The sequence below is a fragment of the Elephas maximus genome, chromosome X (assembly GCF_024166365.1).
Source record: "Elephas maximus indicus isolate mEleMax1 chromosome X, mEleMax1 primary haplotype, whole genome shotgun sequence".
NCBI classification, from domain to species: domain Eukaryota; kingdom Metazoa; phylum Chordata; class Mammalia; order Proboscidea; family Elephantidae; genus Elephas; species Elephas maximus.
This window is the reverse complement of record NC_064846.1, coordinates 31,929,160-31,946,980: the sequence shown is the minus strand read 5'-3', so window position 1 is coordinate 31,946,980 and position 17,821 is coordinate 31,929,160. Positions and strand designations below refer to the sequence as shown.

The following is a 17,821-nucleotide window of genomic DNA, read 5'->3' as shown; positions in this document are numbered from 1 at the left end:
TCTTGGCTTAAGGCTCTGTCTTCTATTAAAACACAAATAACTCTAGGGAGATGTAAAGTATTTATCTTTGTCATAGTTATTTACAATTTAGTGTGAATTATTTTATTACATGGATTGCAAGCTTAAATGCTTACTTAGAAGGGAGGCGGGTAATATAAAAGAGAGAAGTGGGCAGGATGAGCACTCTGATGGACTGGAGAGTGCATGATCCTTTTGGAAGCAGCCACTGTTTAGCTCCAGTCAATTGTATTGTTGTCACACCAAAGCCTAGAATAGTGCCTGACACACAGTAGGCACTCAATAAATGTGTGGAAGAATGGGTGAATGAAGGCCTGGGGTTTCCAGATCTTTGTGTTATTCAAAATAAACCAGAAATTTTTGTAAAGGACAGATTTTATGTAAAATCTCCTGAATTAAAATTTTAAATTTGTTGACAATGTTTAACAAATTCTATGTGTGTCAAGCAAAATCTGTTTTGTTCATCAGATTCATTTCTGAGTTCAGGTTTTGTTAATGACTAGAAGGTAGGACTAGGTTCCTGTGGATTGAATTGTGTCCCCCCAAAATATGTGTCAACTTGGTTAGGCCATGATTCCCAGTATTGTGTGGTTGTCCTCCATTTTGTGATTGATATAATTTTCCTATAAATTGTAAATCCTAAAGTCTGCCTATGGTTGATAAGGCAAGATTGGATTATGTTGAAGAGGACTAGAGTGGGATGTAACACCCTTACTCTGGTCACATCCCTCATCCAATGTAAAGGGAGTTCCCCTGGGGTGTGGCCTGCACCAACTTTTGTATCACAAGAGATAAAAGGAAAGGGAAGTGAGCAGAGAGTGGGGGACCTCACCCAACCAAGAAAGCAGCACCAGGAGTAGAGTGCGTCCTTTGGACCCGGGGTTCCTGTCCCTGAGAAGCGCCTCTACCAGGGTAAGATTGATGACAAAGACCTTCCTCCAGAGCCAACAAAGAGAGAAAGCCTTCCCCTGGGGCTGACGCCCTGAATTTGGACTTGTAGCCTACTAGACTGTGAGAGAATAAATTTCTCTTTGCTAAAGCCATCCACTTATGGTATTTCTGTTATAGCGGAACTAGATAACTGAGTCAGTTCCTAATTTGAGAGGTACAGCACAAAAGGAAACTGAGACTGTGGGCTTCGGTAATGCAGCAGAACAGAGCTAACAGCTTGAAATAGCAACTGAGCCCATGACCTTGGCCTCATTAGCCGGGAGTTTTACTGAGATAGTAATCTCGATATTGTTATTTCTCTCTCACCTACTCAAATCACAAAAGACACACGCACTACAATTTCAAAATAAATTGCATTCTTCAGTTTGCTCTTTATGCTAATAATTAATTCTGTTTCTTTTGGGCCAAAAGACATCCCTATCACTGGACTCCATAAACTCTTTTCTCGCTTTTGATAGTACTTAATTTTGACTGCCCATTGAATATCTTCTTTTTTAATTTTGTTTCTGCCCTTCTGTTGATAGCATCTTATTTCTATATTTAATATTTTACTCATTAAAAAGACTAAATTGGTGCCTAGAAGCAAGGAGAATTATAGGCCAGTTAATCCAAGGGCAGAATTTGGTCAAAGAAACCAAGCTAAAAACATACAGGAGACAGAACAGAAACCAAAGATACTAATGATTTGTTTGGGTTTTGTTCAGTCTTGGAACAGGCTGTGTTTTAGGCATGACAAAGAATCTATTTGTACCATCTGGCTTTCAAATACTCCCACAATCTCCTCTGTTGGTAAATCTAACGAGCGCCATCTCTGCAACGGCACCCTATATGATAATCTTTGAGCATGTGCCATTATAGCCTAAAGTAACACTAAGTATGTGCCATGCACTTTACTACATTTTCTCACTGCAATACAAACTTTCATGCCCTTAAAACCAAATAATTCAGCTAGGTTCAAAAGTCATCTGATCAGTCAACTACTTATGAACCAACTGAGGCCAGCTTTGCCACGAGGTCAAAGATATAGAAATCTTCTTGGCTATATCTGCTTTTTTATATCTGCTAGGTGGTGGGGAACCAACTGAACTATTTGTTAGCTACAGAGGATTTGGGATCATAAAGATTCTATATCTGGAGGTAGCATACCCTCTTTAACAAAATCACTCCGTTTCAAAAATTTCTATAATACACTTGCTCCTAATTTCTTCACAGCTGACTTACCTCTCTCAATCTCTCTCTCTCATGCACTGTGCAACTAGTATTAGCTCTGGTATGAGTTTAATTCAAAATTTTGTATCTTCTCTATTTAATATTATTTTCATTTTAACTCTATAATTTTATTACCTAATCCTAAAAAGTATCTGGGGATATGGTATACAAGAAAGACATTATGAGGTATTGCTATTTGCCATATTTAATGTCTATGGAATTAAAATTAAAATTCAAGATTAAAGGGAATTTAGGTTCTTCCGTAAATGAATAAAACACAAAGCTGAATTAAGAACTTGTCTACAACATAAACAATGGGGCTGGTTGATTTGGTGAAACCTATGAATATCAGAAAGCAAAATCTGCCTCCTTTGTAGCAGGTAGTTCAGCAGCACAGAGTGGCTGCTGTTAAAATCATATTTGTACTCATTTCTGGCCACAGCCACAACTAGTGTATTTGAGAGCTCAGCAATCTCCTCTGATGTTCTATGTGTACATGCTGGCCTTCAGTTTCCTGATCATTTGATCAGGACACAAAGCTCCCTTAATATCAAAGAAATGAAATGAAATCAAGAGTTCTTTACAAAGCACGAGGTCATATGTCTTTTCTTCCAGAACTTCCTGTTGCCACACCCAACCTGACAATCAGACATTTGTGAGAGCCTTCCTTAGAAACTCTTAGGGTAAGCAATTACCCTAGAAGTTAACTATGCTACATAAGGTCTACATTAACTAGATTGGCAATGCTATGAAGAGATTTTGATCAGCAGAAAATTATATTGGGTCATCTTGAGCCCTCTTAATTTGTTTATTATCATCCCTTAGAGGGAAATAGGAGCCCCAAGAAAGGTATTGAGAAGCCATACTGTGATCTGGAATTCCACAAGGGTCTTGCGTATACTGAGGATCCAGTATAATGAAGTGCTCTTATGTAATCACTATCTGTAGTTTGGTGTAATTTCTTAATAGGCTTGCAAGTCTACCCAAGGAAGACCACCTTGTGGGATCACACCTAGGCAAGAATCTAACCCTCCCTGAGCCAAATGATTCACTGAGAAAGAGCTCTTCATACATGTTCCCTAGCTAGGTCCAAAATATATCTGGAAATCACATTTTTTGTGCTCTGTATCTGAAATCTAAAATTCTGATAACCTACTCTCCATCATCTGGAGCCCCTGGGTGGTGTAAATGGTTAAGTTGCTAGGTCCCTTACCAAAAGGTTGGAGGTTTGAGTCTACCCAGAAGTGTCTGGTAAGAAAGGCCTGGTAATCACCTTCTGAAAAATCAGCCATTGAAAACCCTGTGGAGCACAGTTTTCCTCTGACACACATAGAGTTATGAGTTGGAGTTGACTTGAAGGCAACTGGTTTTGGACCATCATCTGACTAGCTTTTTGGCTCATTCACAACCACAAAAAAACAAAGAAAACCAAACCCATTGCTGTCCAGTTGATTACAACAGCCATAACTCTCCTGTAATCTCATCAAGATCTCTAGATGCTTGGATCCATCTCTTGTTTCCCATGCTGTCAGCTTCCTCCTCCTATTTTCTTGTTCTATTAAGTTTGAGCCCTTCGCTGGTCACTTCAAAAACTCTCACCAACAACTATAATTTACTTACCCCTTTTGCCTTCTTGCTGTAGTTGGCCTGCAAGCCCCCACCATGGAGTGACCTTGACGTGAATAATAAATAGTCCTTATCTTACTGAACTGCTCTTTTTGAAATACCCTATGTAGTTCCTTTACCTATCTCAGCCCTTTTCAAACATTTTAATCTCGGGACCTCTTTATATTCTTAAAAACTATTGAGGACCCCAAAAAGCTTTTGTTGATTGGGTTATATCTATTCATATTTACTATGTTAAAGTTAAAACTGATAACTTTTATAAATATTTATTAATCCATTGAATAACAGCAGTACACCCATTACCTGTTAATGTAAATAATGTATTTTATGATAACCATATACTTCAAAACAAAAACATTTTAATGCCCGGCTGAATAGAAGACAGCTGGATTGTCACATCTACTTTTGCATTCAATTGGTTGTGACATCACACATCATGTGGCCTCTAGAAAACTCTAGTGTATACTCATGAAGGGATTATAGGGAAACAGACGAATGTTTTTGTGTTATTATGAAAAGAGTTGTACTTTGTGGACTCCCTGAAAGGTCTTGGGGTCCCCAGTGGTCCCCAGACCACACTTGGAGAACCGCTGTTCTATCCCCACCATCTAATGGTTTTCTTCCAATCTTTCTAGTTGCTCCTTCTTAGTCGGCTTATCAGATTTTTTCTCAGTTTTCTTGAATTATCAGTATCCTGCAGAGTTCCAGCCTTCACCCTCTTTTTTCCTCATTTTACTTCCACGATTCTGGTATCTTCAAAGGTAGATTCTTCTAAATTTTCAGTACCAGATATTCAATGATGTAATAGGTATCTCTACCTGGATGTCCATTTTCACCCTTAAACCTCTTACTTCTATTCTCTATTTTGGCTAAATGGCATCACCATCTACCTAGTCCCTAAGCCACACATCAACTTCTCTCCTGCCATGTCTAATCAGTTACTAAGTCATGTGTGCTTTATCTTCTAAATACTTCTTGATTCCATCTCCCTCTTCTCCATTCCTAGAAGTTCATGCTCTCACCATCACTCAGCTGGATTGCTATTGTAGTCTCCTAATTTGTCTTCTTGACTTCGATCTTACAATCCCCATCACCTTGCCCAGGAAATTCAACTTCTATCCTGCTTTTAGAGTGATTGTTCTAAATGTAAATATGACCAAATAATTCAGTTGCCCTAATGAAAAACCATAAAAAATCTACCCATATGTTCCTAGAATAAATTACAAATCTCTTACCATGGATTAAAATGGTTTTCCTGATCTGCTATTGCTTACTATCTTCATTTCCTGACACCCTCTCATATACTCAATTTCTGCTTCCCCAGATATTTCAACATACTTGTAATTACTCAAACATATTATGTCTTTTTACCTCTCTGTGAAGGGAATATTGCCGCACTCCTAAGGAAAGGGTTCTCATCCTGCAAGATACCTCTTCTTAGTGCCGACTGTGATGAGTCAGATATTCTGCTGGTGATACTGGCCCTCCCCACTCATTCTGTATGAAAATTCAGGCACATTTCTACAGTTTAAAATGGGCTAACCTGCCATCTGTTTCAAAACCATTGCTCTAATTTAGTTTATTCTTATGCACTTCAGAGTAAGTATAGCTTAACAACTTATGCAATGTGTGTCTAAAAATATTCATATAACATATCTATATATGCATTATATATCATTTGGATGGTGAGAATCTGAGTTGAACAGGAATTCTTTATGCAACAAAGTTCAAATAATTTACTTTGAAGTCATAGAACTCTTGAGAATTTTTTCTCAATTTGCAAGATTCATTCTTGCTGCTCTAAACCTTAAAAAATTTTTTACATTATTTTGTTATTGTTTAGAATACACACAGCCAAACATACACCAATTCCAGTTTCTACATGTACCATTCAGTGACACTGATTACATTCTTCGAGTTGTGCAAACATCCTCACCCTTTTTTTCTGAGTTGTTCCTCCCCCATTAACATAAATTCACTGCCCCCTAAGGTTCCTATCTCATCTTTCAAGTTGCTATTGCCAATTTGATCTCATATAGATAATTCTTAGAAGAGCATAACATTCTTTACTAGTTAAGCTAAATTTTGGTTTTAAGAAGAGTTCAGGGGGTGTATTTTTTTTATTGTACTTTAGATGGTTTACAGAATAAATTAGCTTCTCATTAAACAGTTGGTACACATATTATTTGATAACATTGGTTAACAGTCCCATGACATGTCAACACTTTACCTTCTCGACCTTGGGTTCCCTATTACCAGCTTTCCTATCCCATTTTGCCTTCTAGTCCTTGCCCCTGGGCTGGTGTGTCCCTGTAGTCTCGTTTTGTTTTATGGTCCTGTCTAATCTTTGGCTGAAGGGTGGACGTCAGGAGTGACTCTATTACTGAGCTAAAAGAGTGTCCAGGGGCCGTACCCGTGGGGTTTCTCCAGTCTTTGTCAGGACGGTAAGTCTGGTCTTTTTGGTAAGAATTTTGTTCTACATTTTTCTCCAGCTCTGTCTGAGACCCTCTATTGTGATCCTTTTCAAAGCAGTCAGTGGTGGTAGCCAGGCACCACCTAGTTGTACTGGACTCAATCTGGTGGAGGCCATGGTAGTTGTGGTCCATTAGTCCTTTGGGCTTATCTTTCCCTTGTGTCTTTGGTTTTGTTCATTCCTCCTTGCTCCTGATGGGGCGAGACCAGTGGAGTATCTTAGATGGCTGCTCACAGACTTTTTAGACCCCAGACGCTACTCACCAAAGGAGAATGCAGAACATTTTCTTCACAAACTATGTTATGCCAATTGAGCTAGCTGTTCCCTGAGACCATGGCCCCCACAGCCCTCAGCTTCAGGGGGTATTTTTGGTTTAAGGTTTAAAGATATTCTCAGGGCAATAGTTTCAGGGGTTCGTTCAACCTTCATGGCTCCAGGAAGTCTGGACTCAAGGAGAATTTGAAATTCTTTTTGGCCTTTTCCCCCTTTCTATCAGGATTCTTCTATAGAATCTTTGACCAAAATGTTCAGCAATGCTAGCTGGGCACCAACCGGTTCTTCTGGACTCATGGCCAAGGAGGCAGTTGTTCATGGAGGCAATTAGCCACAAATTCCATACCTCCTTCTATATCCTGACTCTCCTTCCTCCTCTGTTGTTCCAGGCAAACAGAGACCAATTGTTGCACCTTGGATGGCCCCTTGCAAGATTTTAAGACCCAAGGCACTATGCATGGAGCTAGGAGGTAGAATAGAGGCACTAAACATGTTATTACGCCAATTAAATGGTTTGTCCCATGAAACCATGACCCTAAACCAGCAAACCAAGAAACCAAATCCCAAAAGGTTTTTGGTTGTACACAATCAGCTGCTCCTTGAAAACCCTATGTGGCAGTTCTACTATGTCCTTTAGGGTTGCTATGAGTCAGAATATACTCAGTGACAACTGGGTAATCAGCTTCAGCAGCTACTTTTTTTGTGTGTGTGTCATTGTTATAAATATATCTCTCATACAACTTTTGCCAATTCAACTTTTTACAGGTGTATGACTTATTGACAGCAATTACAAAAATCTGCTGTGCAACCCTACCCTGAATCAATGCAGTATTTCCATCACTGTTAACTCCCCCTTTTTCCTCCCCTTCCACCACTAGTAAACTTTTTTTTTTGTAGTTTATATAAGTAAGGTCATGCAATATTTGTCCTTTTGTGACTGAATCATTTCATTCGGCATGTTTTCCAACTCCGTAAGTATTGTAGCATGTATCAAGACTTCATTTCTTCTAATGGCTGAGTAGTATTTCATTGTATGTATGTACCACATTTTGTTTATCCATTTATCTGTTGATAAGCATTTAGATTGTTTCCAGCTTTTGGCTATTGTGAACATTTTAAACTTTTCTGAAAATAATTTTATTGTGCTTTAAGTGAAAGCTTACAAACCAAGTCAGTCTCTCATACAAAAACTTAAATACACCTTGCTATATACTCCTAGTTGCTCTCGCTCTAATGAGACAGCATGTTCCTTCCCTCTACTCTCTATTTTCGCGTCCATTCAGCCAGCTTCTGACCCCCTCTGCCCTCTCTTCTCCTCTCCAGACAGGAGCAGCCCACATAGTCTCATGTGTCTACTTGAGCCAAGAAGCTCACTCTTCACCAGTATCATTTTCTATCTCATAGTCCAGTCTGAAGTGTTGGCTTTGGGAACGGTTCCTGTCTTGGGCTAACAGAAGGTCTGGGGACTATGACCTCTGGGGTCCTTCCAGTCTCAGTCAGACCATTAAGTCTGGTCTTTTTATGAGAATTTGAGGTCTGCATCACACTGCTTTCCTGCTCCCTCAGGGGTTCTCTGTTGTGTTCCCTGTCAGGGCAGTCATCAGTTGTAGCTGGGCACCATCTAGTTCTTCTGGTCTCAGGCTGGTGTAGTCTCGGATTTATGTGGCCCTTTCTGTCTCTTGGACTCATAATTACCTTGTGTCCTTGGTGTTCTTCATTCTTCTTTGATCCAGGTGGACTGAGACCAATTGATGCATCTTAGATGGCTACTTGCTAGCTTTTAATACCCCAGAAGCCACTCTCCAAAGTGGGATACAGAATGTTTTAATAGATTTTATAATGCCAATTGACTTAGATGTCCCCTGAAACCATGGTCCCCAAACCCCTGCGCCAGCGACACTGGCCTTAGAAGCATTCAGTTTATTCAGGAAACTTCTTTGCTTCTGGGTTAGTCCAGTTGTGCTGACCTCTCCCGTATTGTGTGTTGTCTTTCCCTTCACCTAAAGTAGTTCTTATCTACTATGTAATTAGTGAGTACCCTCTCCCTCCCTCCCTACCTTCCCACTCTCGTAACCATCGAAGGATATTTTCTTCTCTATTTAAACAATATTTGTCCTTTTGCAACTGACTAATTTCACTCAGCATAATGCCTTCCAGATTCCTCCATGTTATGAAATGTTTCATGGATTCATCATTGTTCTTTATCGATGTGTAGTATTCCATTGTGTGAATATACCATAATTTATTTATCCATTCATCCTTTGATGGGCACCTTGGTTGCTTTCAACTTTTTGCTATTGTAAACAATGCTGCAATGAACACTGGTGTGCATATATCTGTTCATGTAAAGGTTCTTATTTCTCTAGGATATATGAATATTTTAAACTTTTTAAATGTGCAAAATTCCAAAATTACTAGCCTGCTGTCCAAACCTCTTTTATTATGCCTTCTAGTGGATCTTTATTTCACATAGTCTAATTTTAATTTCCATACCCAGGCTAAGAAAATGCTATATGGGAAGTACTTAGCAAGGGACTGCTTCTCCTTGAGCCAACAAGATAATCTCTTGAGGCAATACATGTATTTAGAATCCACTGCTCATTAGCCCAAGAAATTATCTCTCTTACTCTGTCTTAAATCCACAGCATGCTGAAGCTCCAAGAAAAAAATAAGTATAGTATTTGTCTTTCATTGAAATGCTTTCATTCTGAGCAAAAGGAGCTCACTATGGTTCTGCAAATTAGTTATATGTGAAACTGGTTCATCTTGACATTTTAGTACTTTTCATTTGGATCGTATTTATACTTTTATTTATGACAGATAAAAATGCCACTTAATGTAGTGGGGATAAAACTTATGGAACATATTACACCAAAAGGTGATATGCAATGAAAGTATAAATCTTTTTTAAAGAAGGGTTCTGATAAATACATGGATGGCAGATTTATAACGAGACTAAAGTTACATCACCATCTTCCAGATTCCAGCTTGGAGGGATTGCTAGAAAGTTGGCAGGTTCATGGGTAGGGAGGCAAAGTCAATGCTAACACAAAAACTACCATTATTAACAAGAATGGGCCCAAGAGAGTGAACTGGAAGAAGTAATAAATGTTAAGCATGACACCAAAAGGATTGACAAAAGTCTGCAGCATAAAGTAAGATGCTTTTAGCATTTTATGCTGAGTCATTTCTGGAATACTGTAAGCCATAATAAATACTTTTTAATGAAAATGTGTTTCAACCTAGATGTGGCCTCCAGACAGTAGTACAAAACAATTAACCAAAACCAAACCAAACCCTTTGCCGTCGAGTCGATTCCGACTCATAGCAACCCTATAGGACAGAGTAGAACTGCCCCACAGAGTTTCCAAGGGCGCCTGGCAGATTTGAACTTCCGACCTTTAGGTTAGCAGCCATAGCTCTTAACCACTATGCCACCAGGGTTTCCTCGAAACAATTAGAAGGGTCAAAATGCCACGGAAGAGGGAAATTAGTAAAATAAAGGCAACATTGCAGCTATCTTAGAGGGTTTTTGTGAAATAGACAATCGAGCTCTGAAAACTGACTCAGATGATTTTGGAAAGAAGGGAAACAAAGGCATTTCATGTTAGAGTAAATGATAGGCTCATTATGCTTATCTCAAAGAGCCCTGGTGGTGCAAAGTTCAAGTGCTGGGCTGCTAACCGAAACATTGGCGGTTGAGCTTACCCAGCAGCTTCACAGGACAATGACCTGACATTCTGCTTCCATAAAGATTACAGCCTAGCAAACTATATGGGTTAGCTCTCCTCTGTCGCATCGGGTTGCTATGAGTCGGAAGTCAATTGGACGGCACGCAGCAGAAATAACAACATGCTTACCTTAGCTCAGATTAATAATCCTAATAAAATCTTCTTCAGCTAATAATAATCATTAATGTTTATTTAAATCTCCTAAACAATACCCTGAGTGTTTTACGTGCTTCATCGCGTTTAACTATAAAGAAAACTCATAAAAAATGTATCATCAACATTCCCATTTAATACATGAGCAAACTGAGGCACAAAGACATTATTAGAGTTGCTAGTAAGTGGTAGAGATGGTTTTTGGTAACCATATTTATCTACATTTAGTCAAACTTGGTGTGACGAGCATTGTGCATTTCGATGTATTGGGAAAAAATCTCCATTTTTACTCTCTCCAGTAAACAAAACAAAAAAAAAATCACAGAAAATCCAAATTCTTGCATTTTCCAAAATTGAAACATGCCACATTCTATTTTATTTCTTTCCTGCATTGTGAGGTATTTGCATTTTCTTTGTGAGAGGGAAAAATGAATACAATCAGCTCATCTCATTCTATCATTTTCAGCACTTTCTTATTCTACTGTAATAAGAGTCCTAGAATGTGGGGCAATTTGGACTAGGAGGCAGAAGAAAGCACTAAAATCAACGTCACTCAGTTTTAGTGCAGAGAACAAGGTGAGGTACGTCGTTTGTCCTCTGGAGTAGTTTTATTCCTAATCTCTGGATTGAAAAACTGGGTTCAATATTCTGTCTCCTAAATCTGTATTGTTAATATTCATTCTGGTCAACTTTCTAATGTGGCCTATAGAGTATGTCATGGCAAGGAGATTTCATGACTTAAATTGTTCCATCTGTAGAGTTGAGACACTACCTGCATTATCTGAAGGTGGTATGACTAGCTACTAATTTCATGGTGAAGGAAAAGGGTCATCCATGTATGAGTTAGAATTGACTCAATGGCAGTGTGATTTTATTGGGTCTGAGAGCCAGAATCCCCTACTCCCCAATGCATTTAATTCAGTAAGCCAACTGACCACAGGCACAATGTATTCCTGTGCGTTTCTATTTCCTGTGAGTTTCTATTGCTTTTGTACAAACTGCTGACTGTGGAGAAACTTGATCAAAACATCAGAGATTGCCAGAAAAGCTGTGTTTGTGCCCTTCACAACCATTGATAAAGCACCTTAACCTCGCCTTCTCTTGATGCCTTGCATATGGTCATCTGTCTTCCTGACTACTACTTCATATGGCTTATTTGTAAATTCAAGCAAATGTGCTTCTGACAGGCACTGATACATCACAGATGCCAAAATACCAAACAGGATGAAGAGTAAGGACGTATTGTTTGGTTCAGATGGAAAATATCACAGATTTATGGGGAAGGGATGACAATAGCCATTCCATGATATCTTCATATAATCAGTACCTTTCCATGCCTCCCTTCCCCAAATTTTGGCCTCAAAACTTATTCAAAGAAGTTATTCTCTTGCTGACCCAAAAGGTATATGCATAGGTGTGGGGATGGCGCTGGTTGGTTGGACTACCCAGCTCTGGCTTTTCACGTGCTGGAATTCCACTGCTACCCAATGGCCACTTACAGAGCCATAATGCACAGAACGTCTGTTGATGTCCCATTGATATCAATATGATTTCCTCTAGTGGATTGAGGGCAACATAGCATACACTTATTAGTATCTAAAGGTTATGTATAATGGATAATGGAGAAAAACAAAATAGCAGAAAGGGATTTGCAGGGGAAACAGAAACAGTAAATAGTTTCATTGAAAGTTTTTTCCTTGGGTTATATAGCAACTGCAAAAGGGAAATTGAAAAAGAGCGATGACTCTTACAGACTCAGCAAGAGTTGAGGGTGAAATGGTCTCATAGTTTGAAATATAATACTTTTTATTTCAACCACAGAAAGCCATTTAAAAATCATCTTGTATGTTACAGTTTTTATGTGACATCTTTCACCTTAATGCCTATTTATGAATTTTCACTTTATCCTTTTGAGGTGGCACAGATGGGGGAAGTTGAGGAAGAGAGTTTAAATTTCTCCAAAGGCACATAATGTCCAGTTCAGGACAGAACTAGGAACAAAGTTACAACATTTGCCATTAACATTCCTTCATTTTGAACTCATTCAACCTACCATACCAGCATTTAGCCTGATATTTCTGCCTAAAAAAAAATCACAATAAATGATTTCAACAGATTTCTCTCACCAATCAATTTTAGTTGAATTCACCACTGTAGTAGATGACTTGGTCTAGTTAATTTAATTTGTAATTCTATAAAGAAAAAAAAAGTCTGGTAGGTTTATTTAGTAGACTGAGAAATAAATGAGCTGTAAAGTTTAGTTCAGTGCGAGAAGGGTGGTGAGGCACAGTGATCCTGAGTATGAGGTCTGGAGTCAGGGTGTTCTGGTGTGAATCCCAAGACCATCTCTTCCTTGTGGTGTGACCTCTTAATCTCAATGTGACTTTGCTGTGCCTCAGTGTCCTCATTTATAATATATATATAAAATACTGACACAAGGATTGTTGTGAGAATTAAATGGTCTAATACAAGTAAAGCACTTAGCATAATTCATTTTTTTTCAGCAATATTTTATTGAGAAGGATGCTATATGCCAGGCACTGTTCTAGGTGCTGAAATATAGCCATGAATAAAATTATTAAAATAGTTCTAATCCTGAGAACTATTTTAATAGTATTTTAAATAGTAAAATAATAATGATAATAATGGTAATAAGAATAAGAATTAACACTTACAGGACACTTACTATGTTTTAGGCACTATTCAAAGTGCTTTAGATATATTAACTCATCTAATCCTTACAGTGACTCTATGATATAGGTACTCTTATTAGGCCCATTTTGCAGATCAGAAGACAGAGTCCTGAAAACGTTAAATAATTTGTTCAAGGTAACATGCCTAATAAGTGACAGAGGTCTAAATATCCATGCATATAACGAACTATGTTCTCTTCCTGTGATGTCAAACTTACATGCCATTGTTTACCCTATAAAAAGGCAGTCCTTAAAGTGACTGAAATATTCTACTTTCACTTATGAAATGAATAAATAACCTAATTAAACAAGCCTGAGAGTATATAATAACATTTTTGATACAGGAGTGGCCACGATAGTAAATTTAAATAGGAAAACACAGTTTAAATACAGTATAAATCTGTGAATAAAGAGCTTGGTAGTACCTAGATTTGTTTATACCAGGGTTAAGTCTTGTCTCTAAAACATTATCTGTATATAAAGTAAAAGTTAATGGGAGATAATTCATAAGAGTTTGTCTCATACTCAAATAAGAACATTTTAAAGGGTCTCTATGTATTTAAACTTCCTATATTGGAAACCCTGGTGGCGTAGTGGTTAAGTGCTACAGCTGCTAACCAAAAGGCTGGCAGTTCAAATCCGCCAGGTGTTTCTTGGAAACTCTACGGGGCAGTTCTACTCTGTCCTATGAGGTCGCTATGAGTCGGAATTGATTCAACAGCAAGGGGTCTTCTATATTAGTCCTTGTTTTAGATGATTTCAGATTAAAATTATATTTGAGTGGCAGTACTTTCTCATCACTCCATCCCTTTAGCAATCCTTCTCATGCAGATTATTACAAACCAAATAAACATACATGTTGTGTTATCCTGAAACAACTGAGATAAAAGACACTTTTTTGTTGTTGTTATTACAGGGTAATATCATCCACGTTTAGTAGAAGCATTAGTCAAATTGTTCCATGAAAGTATAAAACGGATGACCACGTCATCATTACAGGCCATGATCCCATACTGCTGACATTATCAGTGACTTCCCTACAAAATAAATCTTGCTTTATTTACTTACCACCTCCCTGTTCTATAACTCCTATAAAAACTGGTTATGTGAACTTTCTTGTTGCTCATATTTTGCATAAATGGGAATCAACCAAATTTACTTTAGTATTCATAATCATGAGAAAGTCTAAATCCCTTTATAGCTACCTCTCAAAATTATATTCACTGTGTCTTAGTGGGTAATCTTGCTTCAATTACGAAACTGAGTTAAACCTGAGAAGTTGTTTCCCAGTGACATACCTGGATAGAAATTTTTCGACCACAACATTCTATTCATTCTAGGAAGAGGCTTCCACAAAATACATGTTTCTTAAGTTAATTTACATTTTAGACCGCAGACCCACTCAAGCAAGGAAATTAATGTTCAGTCAAAACCAAATGCCATCTAGAAAAATCAATACGATTTGCTATCAAGAGAGGGTGACTTTAATCAGGGTGACTCAAGAATAACAAGAAAGTTTTTTCTTAAAAGTGGAAAGAGTGCCTCATGACTGTTTTCTGCTTTACCTTCCCACACATAGTAGCCATACAATTCTGTAGCCATTTACCAAGTGAAAAAATAGGAAGACTTTTTTTTTTTCTGTTTTCTTTTTTTTGGCCCCAGTGTAAAAATCAGAATTCCTGGGAAGAAATTATGCTTTGGATTTTCTGATAGTTTCCACCAGTTAACTACTGCTTTAAGGAAATTACTACCCGGAAATTTAGTTGCAGTGTTATTGTGTAACTATAATTTAAGAAGCTATTGTAGATTAGCACTTATGACTTCTAATGAGAAAACCATAACAACCTTTTAATTGAAAGGAAAATGGTTAACTACAGTAATTGCAATCAATAAGACTCTGTTAGTAGTATAAATATTTCTTCTCAAAGAACATTCCTTACTCATCGTCTCTGCAGTATTTAAGGTTAGAAAGTACAAAGACAAAACTAATTAGAAATTCTTCTGTTGTTTATAACACTAAGCCTTGGCCCACATTTGTAGATCCCAGAGTTGAGAGAACTCCCTCACCCCACAAGCAAAACAAGACTTCGATTAAGAAGAAACTGAGGCATGGATAAAAGGGGCTTACCAATCACATATGCGAGTAACAAGGCCAAAGTCACTGTGATTGCTGTGGCGCTCAAGGCCGTGCACTTCCAGTTGCAGCACCTGTAAGGTTTGTTGAAGGTAAAGGCAGGTCTAGAAAAGGTGCTTCGAGGAAGCGGCCTGGGAGGGGGTGAGTACACGGTGTTGGATGTCAAAGGGTAGTTCTGGCTGGCTGCACTGAAGATAGCAGAGGAACCAGATCCATGTTTGAACAGGAAATGCCTATGAGAAGGAAACAAAAGTTTGGGTTATAAAAACCAAATCTAGTAGTTACCAAAACACATACTCCATTAATACCGAACAGTTATGCTATGACAAAGCTCAGGTGAACTGGGAAAGGCTTGTTGAAATTTTCATGTAATGAGGGTTAACTCTAATTGCTCTTGGTGGGCTTCCTCTTGTTTTCCCATTTAGATCTTTAAGGAGGAAGAAAGGGGTTGTCTTAGTTATGTAGTGCCACTATAACAGAAATACCACAAGTGGATGGCTTTAACAAACAGAAATTTATTCTCTCATAGTCTAGGAGGCTAGAAGTTCCAATTCAGGGCACCAGCTCCTGGGGAATGCTTTCTCTGTCTGTTCTGGGGGAAGGTCCTTGTCATCAATCTTCCCCTGGTCTAGAAGTATCTCAGTGCAGGGACCCCAGGTCCAAAGGGCACGCTCTGTTCCTGGCTCTACTTTCTTGGTGATAGGAGGTCCCCTCTTTTATATCTCAAAAGAGATTGACTCAACATACAACCTAATTTTGTAGATTGAGTCCTGCCTCATTAACATAACTGCCTCTAATCCTGCCTCATTAATATCATAGAAGTAGGATTTAAAACGCCTAGGACAATCACATCAGATGACAAAATGGTGGATAATCACACAATACTGGGGATCATGGCCTCACCAAGTTGACACACATTTTGGGGGGACACAGTTTAATCCATAACAGGGGTCTTGTGCTCCCTAACTTGCTGTCTAGTGAACTTCTCAATCTATGAGTGTTAACATTCCATATTTGATGTTATTTACTATACTGCTGTCTTTCTTTAAATAAGATCCTCAAGAGTCGATTCAAAACCAGAAAGAGACATCTCACTCACTGGGCATTTTGATAGTTAGAACATCCTAGAAACCGGCATTTGAGACCTTCCTCACTATGCAATTTTAGATACCAGCTTTTGCAATTATATTTTCTCTAACAGTTTATTATAAAAACTATCAAACACACAGCTAAGTTGAGTGAACTTTATAATAAACACCCATATACTCACCACCTAAATTCTACAATTAACATTTGACTATACTCACTTTATCATACTCACTGTGTCATAACTATCTATCTACCCCTCTCTCTATCCATCTATCTTATTTTTTAAGCATTTCAAAGTAAGTTGCTACATCAGTACACTTCCTTTCACATATTTTCAACTTGCATATCATCAATTAGAGTTCAATATGTTTTTACAGATTTTTCAAAATGCAAAATACATACATGATAAAATGCACAAATTTTAAGCGTACATTTGCTGAGATTTGACAAATGCAATCACCTGTGCAACCCAAACCCTTATCAAAATACAGAACATTCTCATCCTTCCCAGGGAAGTTCCCTCCTGCCCTTTCTAAGTAAATCCTTACCCCCATTTTCCAGAGGCAACCACTATTTTGATTTTTCATTTCCACCGTGGGTTAGTTGTGTCTGTTCTGGAAATTCATATAAGAAGAGTCATGCTGCTGTCCTGTTTGAATTACTACAGGTTGATTACTGAATGCTCATGACTATTGTAATATGGACCTTTCATAAACAGTAGTGAGTTATTCACATGGAAGGAGTTGACAAATGAAAGTGTGTTTTTGTGTATATATTTCACACCTATTGAAAGCTAAGTGCCATGTGTTGTGCTAAACACTCATTATCTCATTTAGTTTTCAATCACATGAAATAAAACCCAAAATCCACTGTTGTGGGATCAATTCCTACTTATAGTGACCCTATAAAAAAATAAAACCAAACCTACTGCCATCAAGTCGATTCCGACTCATAGCAACCCTACAGGACAGAGTAGAGCTGCCCCATAGGGTTTCCAAGAAGCGCGTGGTAGATTCCAACTGCTGACCTTTTGGTTAACAACCGTAGCTCTTAACCACTATGCCATGACCCTATAGGACATATTATATCCTCATTTTACACTTCTGTTGTACATAGGGTCTCTATGAGTAGGAAACAACTAGACGGCACCTAACAACAACATCAAAAGATTTTAAATATGCATATTCTTTGATCCAATAATTATGCCTATAGAAATTTATCCATAGAAAATTATGTGTATGACAATGTATACAAGAAGTCTTTCACTGTAGTATTATTTATAGTAGAAAAAAAAACTTAAATGCCCAATAAGAGGTATTTGGTTAGGTATCATTTTACAAATACATAGTGGAATACCATACAACCATTGTAAATTATGTTGCAAAAGAATATGTATTCACTAGGAAAAGTGAAAAAATTGAAAAAAGGCAGGTTTCAAAACAGTATGGGCAATAAGATACAATTTTTAAAA

The 17,821-nt window shown here is 38.0% G+C and overlaps 1 protein-coding gene across 8 annotated transcripts in view; it reads right to left on the bottom strand.

The window, feature by feature from the left end:
• Positions 1–17,821, bottom strand: part of TENM1 (teneurin transmembrane protein 1) — an 893,898-nt gene that overhangs the window by 344,714 nt on the left and 531,363 nt on the right. For all 8 annotated transcript variants that reach the window (XM_049871612.1, XM_049871606.1, XM_049871609.1 and 5 more), the window contains one exon: positions 15,256–15,494. In XM_049871612.1, the coding sequence (XP_049727569.1) occupies positions 15,256–15,494 (239 nt within the window). The remainder of the gene's footprint in view (positions 1–15,255; positions 15,495–17,821) is intronic.